Source organism: Dromaius novaehollandiae, chromosome 4 (assembly GCF_036370855.1).
Source record: "Dromaius novaehollandiae isolate bDroNov1 chromosome 4, bDroNov1.hap1, whole genome shotgun sequence".
NCBI lineage: Eukaryota > Metazoa > Chordata > Aves > Casuariiformes > Dromaiidae > Dromaius > Dromaius novaehollandiae.
The window spans coordinates 70758756-70779872 of record NC_088101.1 but is presented as its reverse complement, the minus strand read 5'-3'; the positions used below and the strand labels follow the sequence as shown (position 1 = coordinate 70779872).

At 33.6% G+C, this 21117-nt stretch overlaps 1 protein-coding gene across 3 annotated transcripts in view; it reads right to left on the bottom strand.

The window, feature by feature from the left end:
* LCORL (ligand dependent nuclear receptor corepressor like) overlaps nt 1-21117 on the bottom strand; it is an 85534-nt gene that overhangs the window by 8818 nt on the left and 55599 nt on the right. For 2 of the 3 annotated variants that reach the window (XM_064511381.1, XM_064511380.1), the window contains one exon: nt 8297-13170. In XM_064511381.1, coding sequence (XP_064367451.1) covers nt 8297-13170 — 4874 coding nt within the window. Of the gene's footprint in view, nt 1-8296; nt 13171-14157; nt 19885-21117 lie in introns of those variants that run through there. The other variant, XM_064511382.1, reaches the window with a different exon arrangement.

The window sequence follows — 21117 nt, the reverse complement described above, 5'->3', positions numbered from 1 at the left end:
CCATCTCAGGAAAAAAATTTATACACAAAAGAATTTCTTCAAACGCACACATTTCTAGAACTTTAGACTAGAAAGATATATCTGCCTAAAAGCAGAGATAGAAAGGAGAAAGTGGCAGTAAGTAGAGGATGGAGAGTGGGTAAGTTGGCATAATCATTGAAACAAATATTTGTGAAACTACTGTCTAAACATAATTTGTTGTAAGGAACGCAAAACAGAATGCAAACAGAAGTCAGATGAATTCAACTGTTGAAAGAACACATCGAACAGTAGAATAATCTGTCAGACTGACAAAAACCAAACATACAGAATACAAAAAACAAGCCTTAGTCTCCATAAAGTATCAAGTTTCTCCCTAGATGTATATTTATATCCTCTTAAACTTAACAGAGCAATAGATACCTAGTACCATTATTTGAACTCCAAAGACCACTGAAGAATAATCTAAGTAGCCTTTACTGATGTCTAGAACACGAGAAATCAGCATAAGGTCCTTTTCCTTAAGCTTTGAAAAATGAAAATAGAAATATAAATTGCTATACCTGTGCCACAAGAAGAGAATCTGTAACTTTTCATGAGAAAGGGATCAGAAAGAGTAATTTTTCTAGAATTTTAAAGTTTCCAGAGCTGCTGACCTGAAAGCAAGGAACTAGGAAGACAAAGTCCATTTACACATTTGGCTTTTGGAAAAGACCTGCATCTTGGTAGCTTAAGAAAAACATAAAGGTTAAATGGTCTTCAGTAAGTAAAAGTGGTTTAAAAAGTAGGCATGACCATTTATAGAAAAGCTATTTCATACCTGGGTTTGAGGAAATCTTTGAAGCAGGTTAAGCAATATCTTTCTCATAAAACACAACGAAACTCATATAAGAGAGTATGGAACAGCAGAACTGGGCAATGATAAATATGAAATTTTAAAAAAAAAGTGCATGAAACTGGACTGCACTACTTCTGAATTTATGTTTTGGCACTCACAAGCATACAGCTTGGACCAAAGAAAGCTGATACATAATCTGAGAATCAACTACAGTTTGGTATGAAAGATGAGCAAAGTACGAACAGAGAACGCAGACGAACGTGGAGTGACATCCAGAGTGAATGGTGGGGACCACAGCAAAGTACAGTGCTACAGTGAGAATAAGCAATCATACAAATGCACGTTAGGTAGCATCTGTTCTTTAACAAAGGAGTGGAGAGCTTTAGTGGATCACATATTAAGCACAAGTCAACAAGGTTATATTACTGTAAAAATACAAATAAATATCATGACATATAAAAAGCAGTGGGATAACTAATACTGGAACAGACAGCCACTGAAAATGGCATAACCTTCATTATGGGAACTAAACATTTATGAGAAATAGTCAGGCAGAACTGTTTGGGCCCATCAACCTTTCTGAAAATGTGAGCACATTTGCTCTGACTCTGTAAGAGTGGAAAAAAGGGCAGGAAACTGAAGGGAAAACATAGCTGGTCTGACTTAAAGTGAGGAGAATAAAAATAATGTTAAAAAAAAAGTATTGAGAAAAAACAGAAAGTGAGCAGTTAGATGACAAGACAAGACATGTACAGAAAGTAGCTAAGTCAGTCAGCTGAAAGCCGGCAATCTAACAATTAAGAAAAAGAAATAACAGATGGAGGAAATATGAAAACTGAAGTAATTCAAGGTAACACCTTATGAGGTTGAAATGAGAAGATGGAGAGATGCTTTTGAAGAGCAGACATTACCTTATCAAGGTACACGGCCACCAATCAAAAAAAGTAATTTATTTGAGTTGTAACTTGCTTAGGAACCTGACAAAAATGTGTGGAATATATTATAATTATTGCAGGGTTAGAAAGTCTGCAATATTTTTAAAAGTTATTTGGCTAGCACTGAAACAACTTCCGTTTTCTTTTCTAACATTTTAATAGACACTATAAAAATTGCTTGCAAACAACAGAAAGTAATTAATAATGGTAATTAACTTCTAAACTGGGACTTCAATATGAGTTCCATTTGCAGTATTTCAAGAAAGGGGTTCTTTCTTAAAATGGTACATTAGGAATGTTCTCAGCTCATAGGTGGGCCCATCTATTATATACGTAGGTATGTATCTATAAAACATAGATTTATCTGTTAAAAAGCATAACTTTGGTTATCAAAAATAATCTTTCTTCTGACTTGTTTTAAAACACCTAATAGTATCTTTCGAATAACTAAGCAGTCAGCTTTGCTAATGGTGAGTGCATAAGCATTTTCTGCCAGTTACAAACAAAAGCACACCATCATGGTTCATGTTACACTAAGGCCGCAGAGCATGATACTATCTCAATTATACCGCTAAGGGCAAAAATGTCAATGATGATATTGCAAGTGCTGTGTGTATGTGAATGTAAAATGCTGCTCTTATAATCTTGGATTTTCCCTATAAAACAACTTCCATTCAGATACATCCAAACAGTTGTAGATCACTGTAAAAATACCAGGCTTAACTGGAATCTGAAGGCTGTCAAAAGCTTTTCAAAACACTTGACAACCTAGGGAACACTCAAGACCATTTTGAAGGGTAGAGAGTCTTTACTTTTCATGTTCACTATAGGAAATGGTAGAGGAAAAGCCTTATAATAAGAAAATGCTGTCCTTAAAATATTGCCAAAATCTGTATTAAAATTTGTATTAAAATATCTAATTACAGCAAAATTAAAGAACAGTGGTAGCAAAAGGATAAACAGTTAATAAATATGGCGGTATATTTGGCTTGAGAATCTGAAGAAGGTGTCTGAACCTCAAAGAGTGGACAATCTGAAACTGTCTTGTGACTGGGGGAAAGAGGAATTAAGGAAGGAAAACAACCTAGCCATGAATACATGCAAAGAACAGCCCAGCCTTCTCAGCACTGTTATAAATCTTCACCTCGCATTCTCAAACTAGATTCTGTACTTTTTGAAGGGAATTAAACGAGGATTCTAGTATAAGACACTTTACAAAAATTAAGTGCAAGAAAAAGAACACTAGTGTTGTGGTATAAGCAATACAGAAAGGCACAATAGACACATAGCATACATGCTTCTACAGGTATCTTTCTTCAACAGGAATATTTTCCCACAGCAAGACATGGTAATGTGGAATTGTCTCAGTATAACTAACCTTCCTGATGATGGTCAGACTACATAATACTGTATTGACAGTAATAAAAAAAAGACAATTTTCTTTTCCTCTATAATTTATCATGTCCATACAAATTTTCATACATGCTATTCATTCCAGTTGAACTAAATTATAAGAAAATTTTGCACCAATAATTTAAAAGTTTTCTTCAGAAGGATACAGTAGTACTTCATTTGTAACAAAGCAGTATTTTATATAGATCTACACTATTTTTATATAAATTTAGATGTACTATCTAAAACCTGGCTTAGTAGATCACCTTTACATGTGAATAGCTGCAGTGACTTCACAGAGTGACTCATGCAGTTAAGCATTTTGCTGACTCAGGGTTAAAGATACTTAAAATATTTTTTTTCTTTCTGAAACATTGTTTATCAAATTAATTTCAAAAAGTGCATATTTTTTATTTTACAACTTGCGACCAATTACTAGCAGAGTTACAGCAAAATCTATGCTAACATATACAATCAAGACTTAAGAATATACTTTGTACAAACAAGTTATGCCATCACAGGCTGTGTTGTTTGATCTTTATCCTTTTCCTGAACATCTAACATCAACTGCAACTCTTTAGAGCACTAAACTCTTAACAAAAGACAGGATTTTGAAAGAGAGATGTACTTGTTACATTTTCAAAATCACTATGCAGGGCTGGGAAAACTCCTATTTTCTCTCCTGGAGCAAGACTTTAGCAAAAATATAGAAACCATATTATATAGTGTTATCAATTTCCTAAAGAAAGCTACAAAGTCTAACAATAATTTCCTCAGGACTAGGGGCAAACAGGAAAAGATGAGAATGAGTTTCTCAGATTTTCTGGAAATCAAGCGTTAGTATATGAACTGAAGAAAAAAAAAAGACAATATTGAAGAAAATGATGAAAAAGAACCCTTATGTATAACCTTGGGTATGTAATTCATATACAAAGGCTTAATGAACATGCCACTGAACTACAGAAAGACTTCAGAGTTGTGTTCTTTAAAAGAAGTCTATAGTTCAGAGAAGCTAAATTAAAAATCCTTAGCTCCAAATCCTCATGATAATGTAAGGAACGGCATACCCCAAGCCAACATGTAAACCAGCCCTATTTAAAACAAAACACCACCCAAAATTTATACACCTCTCAACTTTTTACTGATCTAGTACACTAGATTACATGATGGGAGAGGAAACACAAGGGGAGGAAAGGCTGTATCACTGCATTCGGCATGTGGAATTCCAGAGTGTTAAAGAAGATGGAGTATTTGACTGTAGCAGGGTTGCCGCAGCTGCATTAAGGGGAATGATGCAGAGACCACTGAGTTCATTAAATGAGCCTGGATTTATTATATATGCTTAATCAATTATATATCAAGTTTACCTTTCTGTTTTTATACTTCTGCATTAAAAAGGTCCACTTATTGAGAATGCCAATATTTTTTTCTATGTTTTCTATTAATTTTGCTTAGCTTGTTTTACAGCTGTCTGCAAAAAAGTAACTTCCTTGCTGACAATTAGTTATAAAAAGCTCCATCTTCTTATTCTGCATCACATGTGAAGCTTATTCTGAAGCCAAGTAATGCTTCTGATGAAAAGCCTTTGAGAAAAAAGCTAAGATATGTCTGTGGAAGAGGTTTTCTCAAACGCAACAGATTTAATGACTGTTTCAGTATGTGTTTTTTTGCATTTTAACTGACCTAGCATTTTAAATTTGTCCCACAGCAGAGGAGTAGAATGTACTCCTTCAGGAACTAGAGAGCTTGAGAGACTTGCTAAAAAACTTGTTTTTGTCACTAGATCATTGGTGTGGGACTAATGTCTCTTCCACTTTAGCTGTAAAGTGATTCACATTGTAGAAGCTTATCTCAACCAGACTGCACTACTGTAATACAAGTAAGCGACAACACTGGAATATTAATACCATACTAATATGTATGTACAAAAGGTACATAGAATATATCCTTTCAATATTAAGATTATTTCAGGTAAGGCAAGTAAAGTTTGAGAAAAGTTTTGACTGTTGGCATATTAATATATTAAAATAGATATTACTTTACATGCAAAATCAGGAGTCCAGTTAGACTAATGAAAATACAATGCCCAGTTTTCAGTTAGATTCCTTAATCTTGTATTCAACTTTGAAACAATTACATAGATTAGCAAATTCTCATTTCAAGCACTGAGCTAAATTTATCTCATTAAGACAGCATTTAAAAATAGCATTCAAACATAATAAAAAATTAAAATTGAAATTTTAAATCCTCTGCCAACAAATAGAATAGACTTTTTTCCCTAAAACTCTAGACTACTTGCCCAACAGCCACATTACAAGGGAGAAAATGAAAAAGTTCATATTAAATGAAGAAAATATTCCTGCTTCAAGTAATCAGAATTGATTTTTTAAAAGCTTTTTCATGTCAGCTCTCACCCTAATATGAAGGGGCATGATATAGCATGTCATATAATCAGAGCATATAATATTGCCTGCTGCTGTGGTAGGTCCACAGCTCACTACCTTTGTTATTCTGACAAATCCATGTCTTCTCCTGAAAAAATATTTGTTATATGTCAAGTTCCTAAAATGGAGTCTTTTATCATGTTCCATTTTATCATTGGATAACAGTTTCTCTTATTTTTGCTTGGCTCACTTGAAACCTTTTTGTGTCTCCTTTGACTAAGTCCAAAGCATCTGAATGTGGTCTTCAGCAATATTGAGGGAAACACACTGAACCATCCTCATGGAAACATAAATACTTTCCTAAAAGCAGGCTTACGTGATTTTCTTTTCTACCATAGGCAATAAATAATGTTTCAATATTCCCAAAGAAAATAATTAATGTGGTCAGAACATAGATTTACAGTGAAAGGGAATACATTCTGCCTACTTGCCTCAGTGCTTCACAGTAAAGCATCACAATACCTTTCAACAATATTTGGTAAGACACCCAGATCAATAACACTTGAAGAAAAACTTTAAATATTTATCATAAATGTGTGTACAATAGCATTTCAAATATGGCAATAGAACAATGATATAAATTATCATCATCAAACATCAACAAAAATGCAATCCAAAGAACATATGAATGAATAATGATGTTTTCATGTGCATAAAACTTCCAGATGCAGGAGTTATGTTTGGAAATGCATGCATGCACAACTAGAAATCATATTGCTTCTTTTTAGCCAGTAACTGTATGCTTGACTAAAAACATTTATATGATTTCCTTGGCTAATGCAGACAGTACACAAAGCTGAATCAACATGTCAAGAGAAGACATCTTTTTCTGTAGCAGACAATCCCCTGATATTGCAACAGTACCCCCCAAAAGTTTTGGGGTCACAAGCTTGAACAAAGTTCCAGAAACACAATTCTTTGTCTCTACGTTTAACGTTTCTTTCAGCAGTGAACTTTTTGTCATATCCTTTCTAAAGACAACAACTGACATGAGAAACTATGAGCAAAAAGGGGAAATAACAAAAATTGAAAATGAAATAATGTAAAATCTTAAAATAGTTATCAGATTTCCTAAGGAGTCAAAACTGAAGGAGGAAAGTTATCAGTAAATAAAATTATGAGTACCAATTGGAACTAACATGAGTCCATATTACAGTAATCGTTCTTAAATTGTTATAGTAAGAAAAAGTTTAAGATAAATATAATTTGAATGCAAAATTTTCTTGACTACAGTCAAAATTATGAAACAAAAAGAAGCGTGAGAGAGCTCTTTCTTCATTTGCAAAAAAGGATGGATATATGTTACCCTTTCCCTGTCTAGTTCTGGCTTTTTTGTAGCAGTCCTGTGTCAAGGTTTGACCTTCTAAAAAACAAATTTTTATGTTGAGTTTGGCCCCAAATCAATGAATTAAAATACAAAATAATAGCATAAATATACATTTCAAAAAAACTGTACTTTTGGAAAAGTAGGATTATACTGAATGAACCTAATACAAAGAATTTCATACATTATATAAAGCACAAAAGACATGAGTATACTATATAATACTATAGTAGCCATAACACTGTTTACATTACAGCTTAAATTAATCATTCAGTTCATCATCATGGATAGTTTTCTTCAAGATAGAATACAAAGCGGGACATAAGATTTTGTTCTGATGTTTTGAATAATTTTTTTCATTCTCTGGGCAAAATATTCAGATTAGCTAATACAATATTTTTTCTATAAATTAATACCTCTGCAGTAATATAATGCCTATTGCAGAACCTTTTTCTACTTTGGCGAGTACTTAATACTGTAGTTATTTTATTAAAATGAGCTGAAACTTCTGTTTACGGAGTTCTCTTCACTTAAAAGAAAAAATAATTTCACAAGTGGACCTCTTTTAAGTGGCCTTTCTGAGATGAGTTGTATACCAACATGTTGTAAATATCCTGCTTTAAAAAACAGATTTAATTTCAGACTAGCCTAAAAATATTCCAAACAAATACACTTAACATGGTAATTTTATGTTGTTCTTGACTAGAATAATTTCATATTTGAAATTGTTCTGCAAGGAGTCAATACAACAAACCTGTTAGACTCAGAAGATTTCATTTAGCATTGAACTGGCACTGAAACAGATATAACTTCTCAGAAGTATATAGTACTATTTGCTGCTTTAATTATAAATCCATTATAGATGTTACTATTTAATTATAAATCCATTACAGATTTACATTAGAAATCATTAAATGACAAAAAAAGTTTATTGTTTTACAATTATATGTTAATACACTGAGTTTCTGCTTCATTTTATAATTAACCCTTTCTCATAATATCAGAAACTACACAGTGGAATGAAATTTGGTTCCTTTTGAAATCAATAACCAGCTGCCCCTGACTTAAGATACATCAGAACTTCATTTGTTGTCTGTCTGAATTATATTAGTTAGCTCTTTTTCTTCCATCTTGGAATACTATTAATAGCCATAACAGAATGTAATACATCTATTGTAGTTGAAAGACTACATTGTAAATTATTATATACATTTTAAAATTGCACTTTCTGTACTATTCTGATGCTATAAAACATGAATTTTATTACTTTTCTGAAATTGAAATGAATATCATGCAATAAAAAATATCCAAAGTGCCTAGTTATTTGATTTATCCAATTCTTTAAGTTTACAGTGTTAAGGTGAAGGGGGGAACAAGAACTTACCTAGCTGGTACTTTGGGTAATAAGTTGCCATTTGTCCACTACTGCATGATTGTCTCCTATGCTTTTTCCTTATATTTGTATCTGTTGTCTCCCATTGTGGACTTTTTCTTTTGTTTATTCTGCTAAGAACTTCAGAATTACCAGCAGGATTATCATCATGGTTTACACCACTACTTAATTTTCTGCTGTTAAAGTGGTCATCCAGCCTTTCAGTCACTTTGGAAGAATTAGTTCCTTTAGATGTTTCCATTTCATTTTCTTGTTTCTTTAATGCATTTTGCTTACTGGAATGGGACCTTAAAAGAGGATGTCTTTTTTCTTCCATATAGGCCTGATTGCTCTTACTTTCAACAACTTCAGGAGAATAAATGATATTATTTAACTTAAATGAATTGTGCTGCTCAATATGGTTGATTTTTCTCAGAAATATTCTACAATCTCTAAAGGTTTTGGCTTTCCATGCATTTTGAAACAGTTTATCTTGGCTTTGTTCTTTTCTAACATTTTGTTGGCTACAAATTGTTCCATTTGTCTCTGCATGTGGTTTAAGTATATTTGCTAAACCAGGATGTGGGTTAAAGTCAGAAGATCCCATCATCTGTTGGACAAATGCACCTCTGGCTTCATTTCCAGTTGGCAAGAGACTACTCTGAGATTCCACCAAAGTTTCAGTGGTCTGGATTTCTACTGTACTTTTTTCCTGGAGCATGGACATTTCATCACTGGCTTCCTCACTTGTACTTTTAAACAACTGGCTTTGGCAAAAGAACTGTAAATTTTTCTTTTTTGATTTCCAGCCTCCGGGAGCCTGATTATATAGCTTTTTCAGTTGTCCCCACCTATCGTGTTGTAACTTCTTAAATTCACTTCTTTTTAATCTGGCTAACGTGAAATTACTTTTCATACTTAAGACTGGAGAGCTGACCATGTTATGTAATATTTGTAACTTCCCTGCTGGTTTTGAAGGAGAGGATAGTGCAAACTTTTTAAAGTGCTTTCTGAAAGGGCAAGTACTAAGATCAGATTGTTTAGTTTCCATCTTTATCTCTCTAGTATTAACTACTTCTAAAGGATTGCGAGCATTTGCCTTTCTCACTAGAGAGAGAGACTGTGTTTCTGTAGTTTGCATAAACCAGGTACAGAGTTCATTCATATTACACTTTTTCTGAAAAAGCATTTTTATAGGTGATGTTTCAAGTTCTACAAGGCAGGAGTCTAAAGGATTTGACATTTCAGTGTTACAGTCTTGTTCAATGGGATCTCTTTTTTCACAGACACATTTATCAAACTCATTTCCCCCCACTCGCAACCAGGTATTAGTTATCTGTTCAAATCTATTATTTAATTCTTCCAACAAAGTGTCGCTTGAAGTGGAAGTAGCCCACCACCTGAGAGAAGGATTTGATGAAAAAATGGGATCTGACGATACTTCATTAATGGGCCTGAATTCATCATCCTCAGGACCCTTTTTTGAATTCCCTGAATTTCTCATTTCTGAGGTATCTTTGGATGCTATGCTCTGATTTGATTGCTTATGTTTATCTTTTTGATCTTTAGCGTTTCTCAAATGGAGTTTATAAGATTTATGTAGCAAGGCACTTCTACAAGTAAATGCACTAGAAGATGCTAATGAATGTAAAAAGTGAAGTGAAGGTTTTCTGTCTCTGACAGAATGTCTTAATGGAGTTTCACGTTTTCTTGATGCTGTTGTAATAACATTGTCTGATCCATCCTTTCTAGAATCTTTCTGAATGCTCCTTACTTGACCCATTTTATTGCACAGTGGATTGCTTTTCTCCTGTGGTATGTTTTTTTCTAACACATTTTGTTGTTGCAAAGGAGGCAAACAGTTGCTAATACTCACTTTTCTTTCCTGAGGTGAAAATCTATTAACAGTCACTGATATGCCAGAGATTTTTACTTTTGCTGGTCTACCAGGTTTTCGAATGGTGGTTAAAGGTTTCTTAACTGGCCGTATAATATTGCTGCAAGGATGTGGTGATGCTGGGTTACTCTTGATAGGTCTAATATAGTCATAACCAGAGACCTCATTTTCAGTAGCAGAATTCTGTAAGACTTTTACTATTTCAGTCAAAGCATTTTTAGTTTCTGCATTTTGCCTTGCTTTACCATGATCACTGGCAAAACTGGAATCAATCTGTTGTGTAGGCAGAACACTGATTACATTTAGATTACCTTCAGAAACATGTCTTTTAGTTCTTCTTGACCTTCCAAAAACAACTGTCACAATAATATTTTTGTTACTGTTAACGTCTTCCATCACTGCTGCATCAGATTTGGTACTTTTCCCACCACTGCTAAGTTCAGTTCTATGTTCTGTACTTTCAGTTAAGTCTGTTTTTGGTTTTGGAGGTCGTCCAATAGGTCTCTTAATCTGCTTAACAACTTGAGGACCTATTTTCTTTGGTCTACCAGGTTTTCTTTTTAAAACCAATTCACTGCTACTGCTTGATTTCTCCACAGTTTCTTCATTTTGTTTAGAATTATTTGAGTTAGTTTGACCAACAGCACAAGAGCCTGTATTTGCTTCTGCATAAATGCAACTTGATTCCTCCTTAGTGCCATTTTCATTGTGATAACAATCCTTGACACAGATTGCACGAGAAAGATCTCTCGTAGCCTGTTCTTCCAACACAGCGTTTGTGTGCCCCTGCAACAAACAACTCTCTATATTTGCTTTAGAAGATGCAGTTGCAGATGTCAAAGTATATTTGACTCCTTCGCTACTGTTAACCTCTGAGACAAACATAAGCTTAACAGGGCTAGAGTAGTTTAAGGGAGATGAGATCTCTCCAGCTTCGGAATTTGTATGCAAGTCCCCATTACTGGAAGTTGAACTGGATGAATCAAAGGATGAAGATTTCAAAAGGCTGTCATTAGTTTCTAGATCTATACCCACTTCTTGCTTATTTGTTGTCACACACACAGCTGTGGGTTTACTGCTGCTTGGCACATGTGAATGTGGAAGGAAACTTTGTCCTATCCATCTTGTTTCACTCAGACTGAAAGGTAAGCCACTCCTAGCAGCTGGGTTCATAACATGCTCATAAGCACAATCTTTTAATTTTTGGCTTATTTTGTAACTATCCAACAATGGGTTATTAGTCTTTTTGGCTAAGTTTATTGTATCTTCTAAACGCTCTACAACAACTTGTAGATTTGTGTTTCTCACAATTTTGCTTACATTTCTGTCACTACATCTTTCAGTGTGAACATCTTTCTTTATTTTCATTTTTTCCAAACTTTCTAAAGACTTTTTTGCCTTGGATGATTTTCCAAATACGATATTGTTTGTTACATACACAGAGTACCATCCAGGTGGCACAATGTTACGTTTAGTTCTGCTCAAGATTCTCTTGCCTTCCTGCTTCAAAGACATCTGATCAGTCTCTTTTATGGTTGCAAAATCTCCTTGTGTTTTTGCAAATTTAATTTGATTGGCACTGTTTTCTGAAAGAGAGAGAAAACCAGAGCTGCTTTGAAAATCAGCAAGAGGTAGTTTGAAAGATTCTGGTTGGTGTATTGGAAAGCACACTGGTTGGCTTTGGCAATTCATACATGGATTACTTTCAAGATCTTGCAAAGCTTTATCTTCTATCACAGTAAAGCTGTGTCTTCTGTTTGGGTATATCTTATCAAAATTTTTTGTAGATTTCTTGGCATTTCTCTCAGAACTGGACTTTTTTCTTATAAGAGTTTCATCAAGGCTTGCAAGTTCCCTCTTGATTTGCAAAGACTGTCGTCGAATGAATGGTGAATCAGGAGAATTATACATTGCAAACAAAGTTTCCTGACGCTTGCGAAATCTTGTTTGGATAATTTTATTTTCCATTTGTTTATCATGTTGGCTAAGTAATTCCATAAAACTGTAATCACTTGCCTTAGCGTTATGCATGAGAGAGGTTATGAAGTCTCCCAACTTCACATCATTTTCTGGTGCCCTGTCACTGCTAGAAAATTTTACAAGATTTGTTGCTATATCTGTAGTTTCTATTGATTTTAATTTTTCATTAATACGGTCCATTAAATCTTGAAAAATGGCAGAATGCTCACCTTTTTCAAACTTCTCAGAATTTATATAGCAATTGCTGCCTTCTTGATCTGTTGATAGCAATGTTCCATCTGAATACTCGGTCACTTTTCCTCTGCATATTTTACTTTCATATTCAGATTTTCCATTGCTTTCTTCAGCTGGCAAGAGGGATGGAGGTTGGTTGATGGATATTTCAAGCTTGTTGTTGTCTAAAGTTGGAAAATCTGTAACTGATCCTTCCAATGTTTCAAATTCTTTACTCTGTACAGGTGATAGTGGAGGTGGTGATGGGCTGCGAGATCTGCTTGAATTTTTAATGCTGTTGAGCACATCACAATCCTTAGCAGAAGAAGATGTACATGCTGCTGCTTTCACAGAATGCCTGCTACAGTTTTGTAATTGTTCAGCACAGTACCTATGAGCACTACATGCTTTGTTTACCACTGTCTTAATACATCCAATTGCTACAGCTTGGCATGACAAACAATGGAAATCTTTAATACAGACAGATAGAGGCGGTAAACAAGTGTTTGGTCTTTGATTTTGTAAACAGCACCTTTTTGTCAGCATATGTCCATTGCAGTTGCAAAATGAAATGTGAACGTCCTCTTCAGTGAGGGAACTGGGAATTTCAGAGTGGACAAAATGTGTTTGCTTGCAACTGCAAACTATAGAAACATTTTCGTCTTGTATTAAAAATTTTAACATAGCCAAAGTCTGTTGCCAGTGATATGAACAAAAAGTCTCCAAAACTTTGTTTAATGTTGATTTTCCTTTTTCCAAATTAGCTGTTTCCTCTGATTTTGCATCAGCTGTTGAACTGGAAATGAAAACAAATCAAAACAAAACATAAATTACAGTAAAATACCATATATGATGTCTGTTATAATGGTTAAACTCAAGATTAAAATCCTGAAGTTTGCAAAGCAGTTCCTATTCTATTTGTACAATTCATTCATCTCTGCAAGTTTCACTTGAAATGATGTGCATCTTACACATAGCAGTGATAGCCCTACCATGGTAAGAAGTAAAATAATTTGAAAGAAATTAATGGACAAAACCAATACTTTGAAACAAAGCTTCTCCTATCTAAAAGTAATTTCAATAATATTAAGTTCCTGATGTTTCAAACTACCATAGTCATTAACAAAGTAAAGCCTCACCACTAACCTCGGAGTTTAGTATTACTCCCATTTCACAAACCGAGTAGTTGAGGCATAGACAGGTTAAGGGACTTGCCTAAGGTCACATTTGAAGCTTGTGGCAGAGGCAGTAATAGATCCATCTCTCCTGCATCCCAGTCACGAGCTTCAACATGACCATCTATAACCCTAATATATACCACAGTGTACAGAATGCTCTTCAGCATACTATTTAAAAATCCTTTTTAGGATTTATTTTTGAAAGGACACTGAATCTTAATAGGCTAATGGAAAGTTTTAAAAATGGCCATTTGCTACCTTTACTGTTCTGTTTAGATACAAGCCTCCCTTTTCATTTTTAAAACACATTGCAGGAGTCTGTCACAGGCTTTTCATTGCAATATATTACACGCGTGCACACATGCACAACACACATGGATTCTTTAATTACACGGAAACAGAGATAATCACAACTGAAATAAGTAAATTCTGTGTCAAAGATTAAAATCCTTTAAATCTCAAATACAGGGTAGGTCTGTATCTAAATAAGACTTCTAAGCAGTTGTTTGCAAAGATATTCACTCAGAATAAAATCACTTATCAAATATTACCTTAACTATTTAATTCATTTCTTATCAATTATTAAAACTAATGTCACTACTTACCTAATCAATCATTTATATTGAAAAGCTGAAAATTTTCCATGGTAGAAATTAATACAGATCTTTCTTCAACTAAATACAAAATCCATATCTTGGATAGCAACTATCATCAGATAGTTAACATCTAATTCAAATGTTTTACTGAAACCAATTGCACAAGTAGAAAATATTGTAAGAATTCTGTTTTAGAAAAGTATGTATTGTTTAAACATATCACCAAACTCTGAACATGACACTAACTTTTCACTCTAATATCATCTCACGTAATTTTTTTCATTTAAGCCTGTACTTTAGAAAAACTTCACTTTGATTAGTTTTACAACCGTATTGAGCAAGAAAGAAACATTTAAAAAAATTAACATATTTAAAGTTGCCTATTCATTAATTAGTCCATACTCAGTGTAATTAGCATCAATAACAACTTTTTGCTTTAGCTTTCTCACTAAAAATTATACATACATAATTTTGTATTTTTATTGTCCCCCATGAATTTTAAAGTTTAGCGCTCATAAAAGCCTAGAATAATCCTGATACTATTGGCTGAAATTCTAATTATATTTAAACTGAAATAATTGATGCCGTTAGAAGAGAAAACACCCCCCTTCTTTGCACTTGCAATCTAAAATAAAAAGAACATTATTCAAGGGCATGTCTTGTCAAGATTTAACTGTTTTTGACGCCACTACATTGAGAAGAATTTGAGTGTTACTTCTCAGACTTAACGTGGGTCCGTTTTGTTACAGATTGTTCTACAAATTCAGGAGTAATGAGATGTCAAAAAGTATCACTTGTAAGAAGAAAGTTTACTCTAGTAATTCAATTACGGATAAAAACTAATTGCCCTCCTTACCACCATGACTTTAATGAAATAATGTTTTGAAAACTTACATAGGAAAAAAATGAACAAAGCACTAGGTCTTCAATATTTTGTTTGCAAATCGCAGTAAATTTGTTAAGTACTAATTTGCTAAAGTGATGGCTATGGTACCTGCTTCCATAGAGCGAAGTCTCTAAACAGACAGATGTTTGTCTTTCTAGGCTTATAAGCTATGTCTAACGGAGTTTCACTGGAGATCTTTAACTGTAGACTACTCATATCCAAAATATGAGTAATTTTTATTTAATATAAGCTCACTGGTGGAAGAAACTTCCAGAACCTTGAAAGCTTCTCAAAGCTAGCAAGCAAGCTTTCCAAATGCCTCAAAACTGCTTCAAATTGGCTACATGAAGATCAACCTATTGAATGAATCTACATCCTGATTATCACAGGCATACTGGAGACTCCTCCATCTCCTAATATGATCTCTTTCCTGCTTATCTACCCTTGCATAATATGTTTATAATCTGCTTTCCCTTGACATGCTTTAGTTTTTCAGGCTGACAGGCAACTTCATCTATCATAATGGTACCACACTAAATGATTCCCCCACATTTGTGAAATGCACCAACTCCTGACTTAGTTGCAATTTGGGAGCGGAGCTTAATATGCAGACAAATTAAAGCTTTAACATTCCCTGCAATTCCTTCCTATAGCCCTTTTAAGTTTGTATAGTCACACTCTAATTTAGACTCTCCTCAGGACAAAAGGCTCTAACGTTAATGCCAAACGGTGAAGGAAGGGTTATCACTTTCACAATTGCATGCTTTCTGCACAGAACTGTCTTGCACTTCCTACAAATCACACGAAAGACAGTTAGAGAGTGGGTAGGAAACGGAGGGGTTAAGAGGGGAGAGCATCAATACATGCTGCTCCCCCATTTCCCATTGTGTACAATACCTCTGAAGACAGGAGTTAAGCATGGAATTGCACTATTTCCCTGCTGGAGGTCAGGGGCAGTCAATACCAAGGAGTGGGGATTGACTGGAATCCAAAATTGGCACTAAGGCTGAGATGTCTTAAGGTTAAGCACTATCTTTCCAGCATATTATTTTATATTAAAAAACAAACAAAAAAACTTTGCCTTCTCCTCAAACCCAGAAAACTGTCAGGAAAGGACTCTAATAGAGACTGCCTAAAGATTTCCTTCCCTAGAATTCCATCCTCTGTCTTCTCAGCCACAGACAACTTAGACAAATACAGCAACTTCACAGCGTAATTGGAACCAAAAGTATTGTCAAATACTAATAGAAAGAAAGAAATAGAACTATTACAGAAATAGAAATCTGTACTTACTGAAATATTCATTTTCTGGCTTTCCTAAGTAAATAAATCTCCACTAAAAAGCTAATGTAATTAGATATATAGATAATTGCATTAGGAAAATGAACATCCAGTTCCATTTAAGTGTCCTTACTGCTTTTGCTAATTTTCAGCTGCAAAAGTTTTATAATATATACATCCTTTAGCTTTCTGAATTTCTTCTCATTTATGAGTAATGTATAATTTCTGAGAAAAATTCCTTCTTCAAAACACCTATTTCTGCTTTATAAATGTTCTCATAGTAAAATAGCCACTAAATGCTTAATTTGTACAGGTTTTGATCTTATGCCGCTGCTATTAACCTTGTGCCTCAGGAGTAAGTCAAATGAGTCAGTGTACAGCTTTTTCTTTTCTTATTTTTTTCTTTTTTTTTACTGAATGAGCAAATCAATCACACATCAGTGTTGTAAATTTATGTGCAAAAGCATTGAAGTGCTTTACTACAAATTACAACGTAGAAACACGTTAACTAAACAATTAAATTCATACAATCAGATTTAGGAATATAACAACACAAAGAAGAAACAGAATTACAGTACATCTACAACACAAGACAAATACATGGAATTCATTAGAAAATATTGTAATAAATAATTCATGAATTATAGTGCAATTGATTTATGCATAAATATAACTAATTACCTAGAAATCAGTTGTTAACAAAATCTGTCAAAAATCAAGGCAGCCACAGAGTTTTACTAAATTACTGCGACAATGGAAATACTGCAATTAAAAAACAAATACAAGTATTTGTACTGTAAACAACTAAAAAATCAGTTTCACTAAAGTTAATATACAATTTAATATAAAATTGTCATTAGCTACCAGAAATGGTTTAAACAGCTTTACTGAGCAGTAGTTCTAAAAACAGAGGCACTGTTTTTTAATATAAAATACTTGAGAAACATTCAAATAAGTAGAAAGCATGTAGGGCTTGCTTTCGCCTTCATTTAAAATTCTGCTGAAACATGAATTTTCAGAAATTGTCAATTACTAAGTAGTGACTGGTAACTGAATTTATAAAACAGTTCAAAATGTATAATTTAAATGACATTTAATGGAATACACAGGGGTTGGGGAAGGAGAATCTACACATTTCCCTGCCTTTCCTTAGTTGTGTAATCAAAGGTTAGCCTAATAATTAGAAACAAATAGTTCTGTTCCTTTTAAACACTTACAGGTTGAATATCATCTATAAACTATCAAAAAATATTTTAATATACTATTTCTGACCAAAAAATAAATACAAGTACTAAAATGTTGAAAATTAATTATAATATTACATACAAAACTACTGAGCACTGTTAAGTCAATAGTAAAATGATCCCTGATTTTATGAATCCTGTCAATTTTTTGGTCAGGTCATCTTTTAAATGATATAAAAAGAGTATTGTAATTTGCCTTCAATACAAACTTCTGACTCAAGTTTATAGCACTGTCTGAGGAGTATAAAACATCAGTATGGTACAAATATTAGGCAGTGTATTGAAACCCCAAATTTTTGCAAGTAAAACTGTATAAAGACAGATCTTGAAACATTTAGCTTTTTTCGACTTCATTTTCCAGTGGGGATACATTAACAAATTAATCCTTCTGGCCCTCACAAAATATGGCTTAATTCTTTTATAATGAAAGATGACCCTGACATCTGCTGTTTTGTGACCTGCTTGTTATTAGGTACAGTTCTGGCTAAATAAAAGGATCCATTTTGTAATATGTAAGTAAACCTTAATCACCAAAGAATATTCAGTATAGATCTGAGAGACCAAAGAACTGATACACTGGTTGTGCAGTTTCACTTAATTTCTTAAGGATTTATTCTATTTAAAAATGTAAGCTGTTATCTTTTAATAAGGTAATGGGCTAGATTTTGCCATCAGTATTGCAAATATACTTTCCACTGAACTTAGTGGCAAATTTATCTAAAAATCAAATTACCTGGTGTGGCCCACATGTATCTAATGTCCCATTTCATGTATATAACTAACCTCTGCACATGCAAATTTAAGTGAAAAAACACATTTGACAATGTATACATGTGCACAAAATGCATAAAAGTTGGAAAAAAATTTTTTTCTAAGCCAAATTAGATGTATACAGAAATAATTACACTTTCAGAGGAAAAGGGCATTGATGTTCCATATTGAATATATGAAGCAAGCCCTCATTCTTCATATGTAGACATATGCTTTGTGATATTACACAAATAAAATTATATATATAAAGTCCAATGTGAATACTTTGAAATTCATTTAAAAACTGTAATATGAAGGTAATTGGTCTCCCTTAAATTCTATTAAAAGTTACATATTTAAAGTGAACTGCCTAACTTCTAACTACCAAATTTATAAAGAATTTATATTACTGAAAGTTCAAAACAGCTTCACTGTTTAATATTTGTATTTCTATCAAGACCCTGAACTGCAAATTTGGTTATTAGCAAAATGATAATGTAAGTTGGTATTCATTTTGATAAACTGAAAATGTCTTGAAATGTCACAGCAGCAAATACATTACAGTTACAGTGAGGTTTTTCAACAGGAGTGTGACACAATCCTTAAATAAATTTTAAGTAGTCATAACATCAACTAACCAGCACGTTTAAACCAAAAAAACCCAACAAACCATTCTCAAGCTCATTCTGTGCACATTATGAACATGCTCTAAGTTGCATTCCAACTTTCCTTTTAAACCTTACAAATTACCTTATTTTTCAAACTAAAAAGGAAAATTATGTTAATAAAGTTTAAATTATTTTACGCTCTTAGTATTCCATCTTATTTCATATTTAATAATTCTAACTACAGTAATTTCTCAGGTTTCATAAGTGTACATTTTGTAAACACCAATTTCTTGCTAAACGAACAACAAAATTCTCTTAAAATGATAAAAAATGCAGTTTATGCCTGCTAACATACACTTTTATTAATGAAATGTTTATTTCTTACTTGTATTGGATATTTAAGTAATGATGAATTTTTTTCTTTCACAGAATGTACTATATCCTACTAATACTTCACAAATCCACTTCCTTGTAAGGAACTAGCTCTTTAAAAAAATCCCTTGATTTGTATAATCTGAGTTACTTACAATTTATTGCAAGTATTCTGTGAAGTATAAAAGTTTGCAAACCATTGATTGTGTATTTCCGTAATAAGATGGTTTATTGAATGGGTAGAGTGGTTCTTCACAAATTAAAAATTATGTTTCACATGACAAATACTTGTTTTCCCAAAACATCTTTATGCTATTGACTACTAAATAAAACCTGAATCTTTTCACCTATTTATACAAGGATTATATTAAATACACACTATCAGAATTAAGTGAGCAACTCTATAATTCTGTCCACAGTGAAAACCCTGAATAAAACTATTTTTCAAAAGGCATGTATGTGGTTTTTGAACTGTATAATTTCATGTCTTCTGTCAGAGTGAGCATATGTATTTCTCACACAGTGTGTGTATACAGACATACATACACACACACACACACACACACACAAAACAATTCGCTAACAATTATTCTACACAGGCTTGCTACTATTTTTGCAGCTGCCAGTCCCTGAATCTGTCATATTAAATAAGCCAGTATCTGGTAATCGGAGTTTCTTCTTCGGCGGAGTCTTCAAAGTTCCAGATCTTTCTTTTACTTTATATTCTAAAGTGCTGTGAGGTACCCCATAAATTCCTTGTGCTTTGGAAACACTCATTTTCCCACTCATTACCATTGCAATTGCTTCTTCCATTATTTCATGATCATACTGCCGATAGCGGCCACGTTTTTTCCTTGGCTGCTTATTATCTTTACGATCCAAACTATCTTCTGTATTTTCTGAGGTTCCATCTACTGTTCCATTCTTAGCATTAAGACACAAAGGAGAGAGGTCCCCATGCAGAAAGTAGGAATCAACACTTGAGTGAGTTACAGCTCCAGAACATTCAATTTTGTTCTGTTTAGGGAGTATATTTTTCAATTTTTGAAGAGCTGATCCTTCTAAGACTGAGGAGGTTTTAGAAACGTGGTACATAACATCCAGAAGACCAGCAGTATCAGACTGTGGTTTGGATACAGAACTTATTCTTAGCTGAGGAATTTTTAATTGTACAGTAGGACTTGAAGTTTCATATTGAAGATTTTCACTTTTTTCTTTAAATTGAGTAACCATTCTCTGCAGAGTTAACTGGTGGAGGTAACTGGAAGCTGTTGGGAATTTTAATTCTGAGGTTTCAAGTAGACTGAGTTTACTTTTTTCTGTGCGCTCTGCTTGAGCTCTTGCCCACAAGGCTACTTTTTGTAGGACTGCACAAGTTTCTTTACTGTCTTTAAATGAATAACTATCATTGAAATCTCGAGTTTTGTTTTTAAAAGGTGCAGGCTTTCCTGCTGGTAAGGCTTCTAAGTGGAGAAGTAAAGTTTTTTGAGGTATGCCATAAAGTATGCCTGCTTTATTTATGTCCAGTGCTCCAGACTGAATGTCTTTCAAAGCTTTTGAGAGCAAACCATCTGCAAACTCAGCACTTCTTTCCACATAGTCCTCTCTGTGTCTGTGTAGTCTCCTGGATGGATGGAATGAAACGATGGTAAACTGATGTATGAGAGACTCTCACACAGCTATGGAAGGGAAGGGTCCACTCCTTTATTATACTCCTTGCTTCGGTAACATCACTGCTTCTGATACTTTTAAGCCTTTGAGATGTGGTAGTTAAATGATTATCCTAGCAAAATGTTACAGTTCTGGTAGGACAGTGCGTCAAAATCAT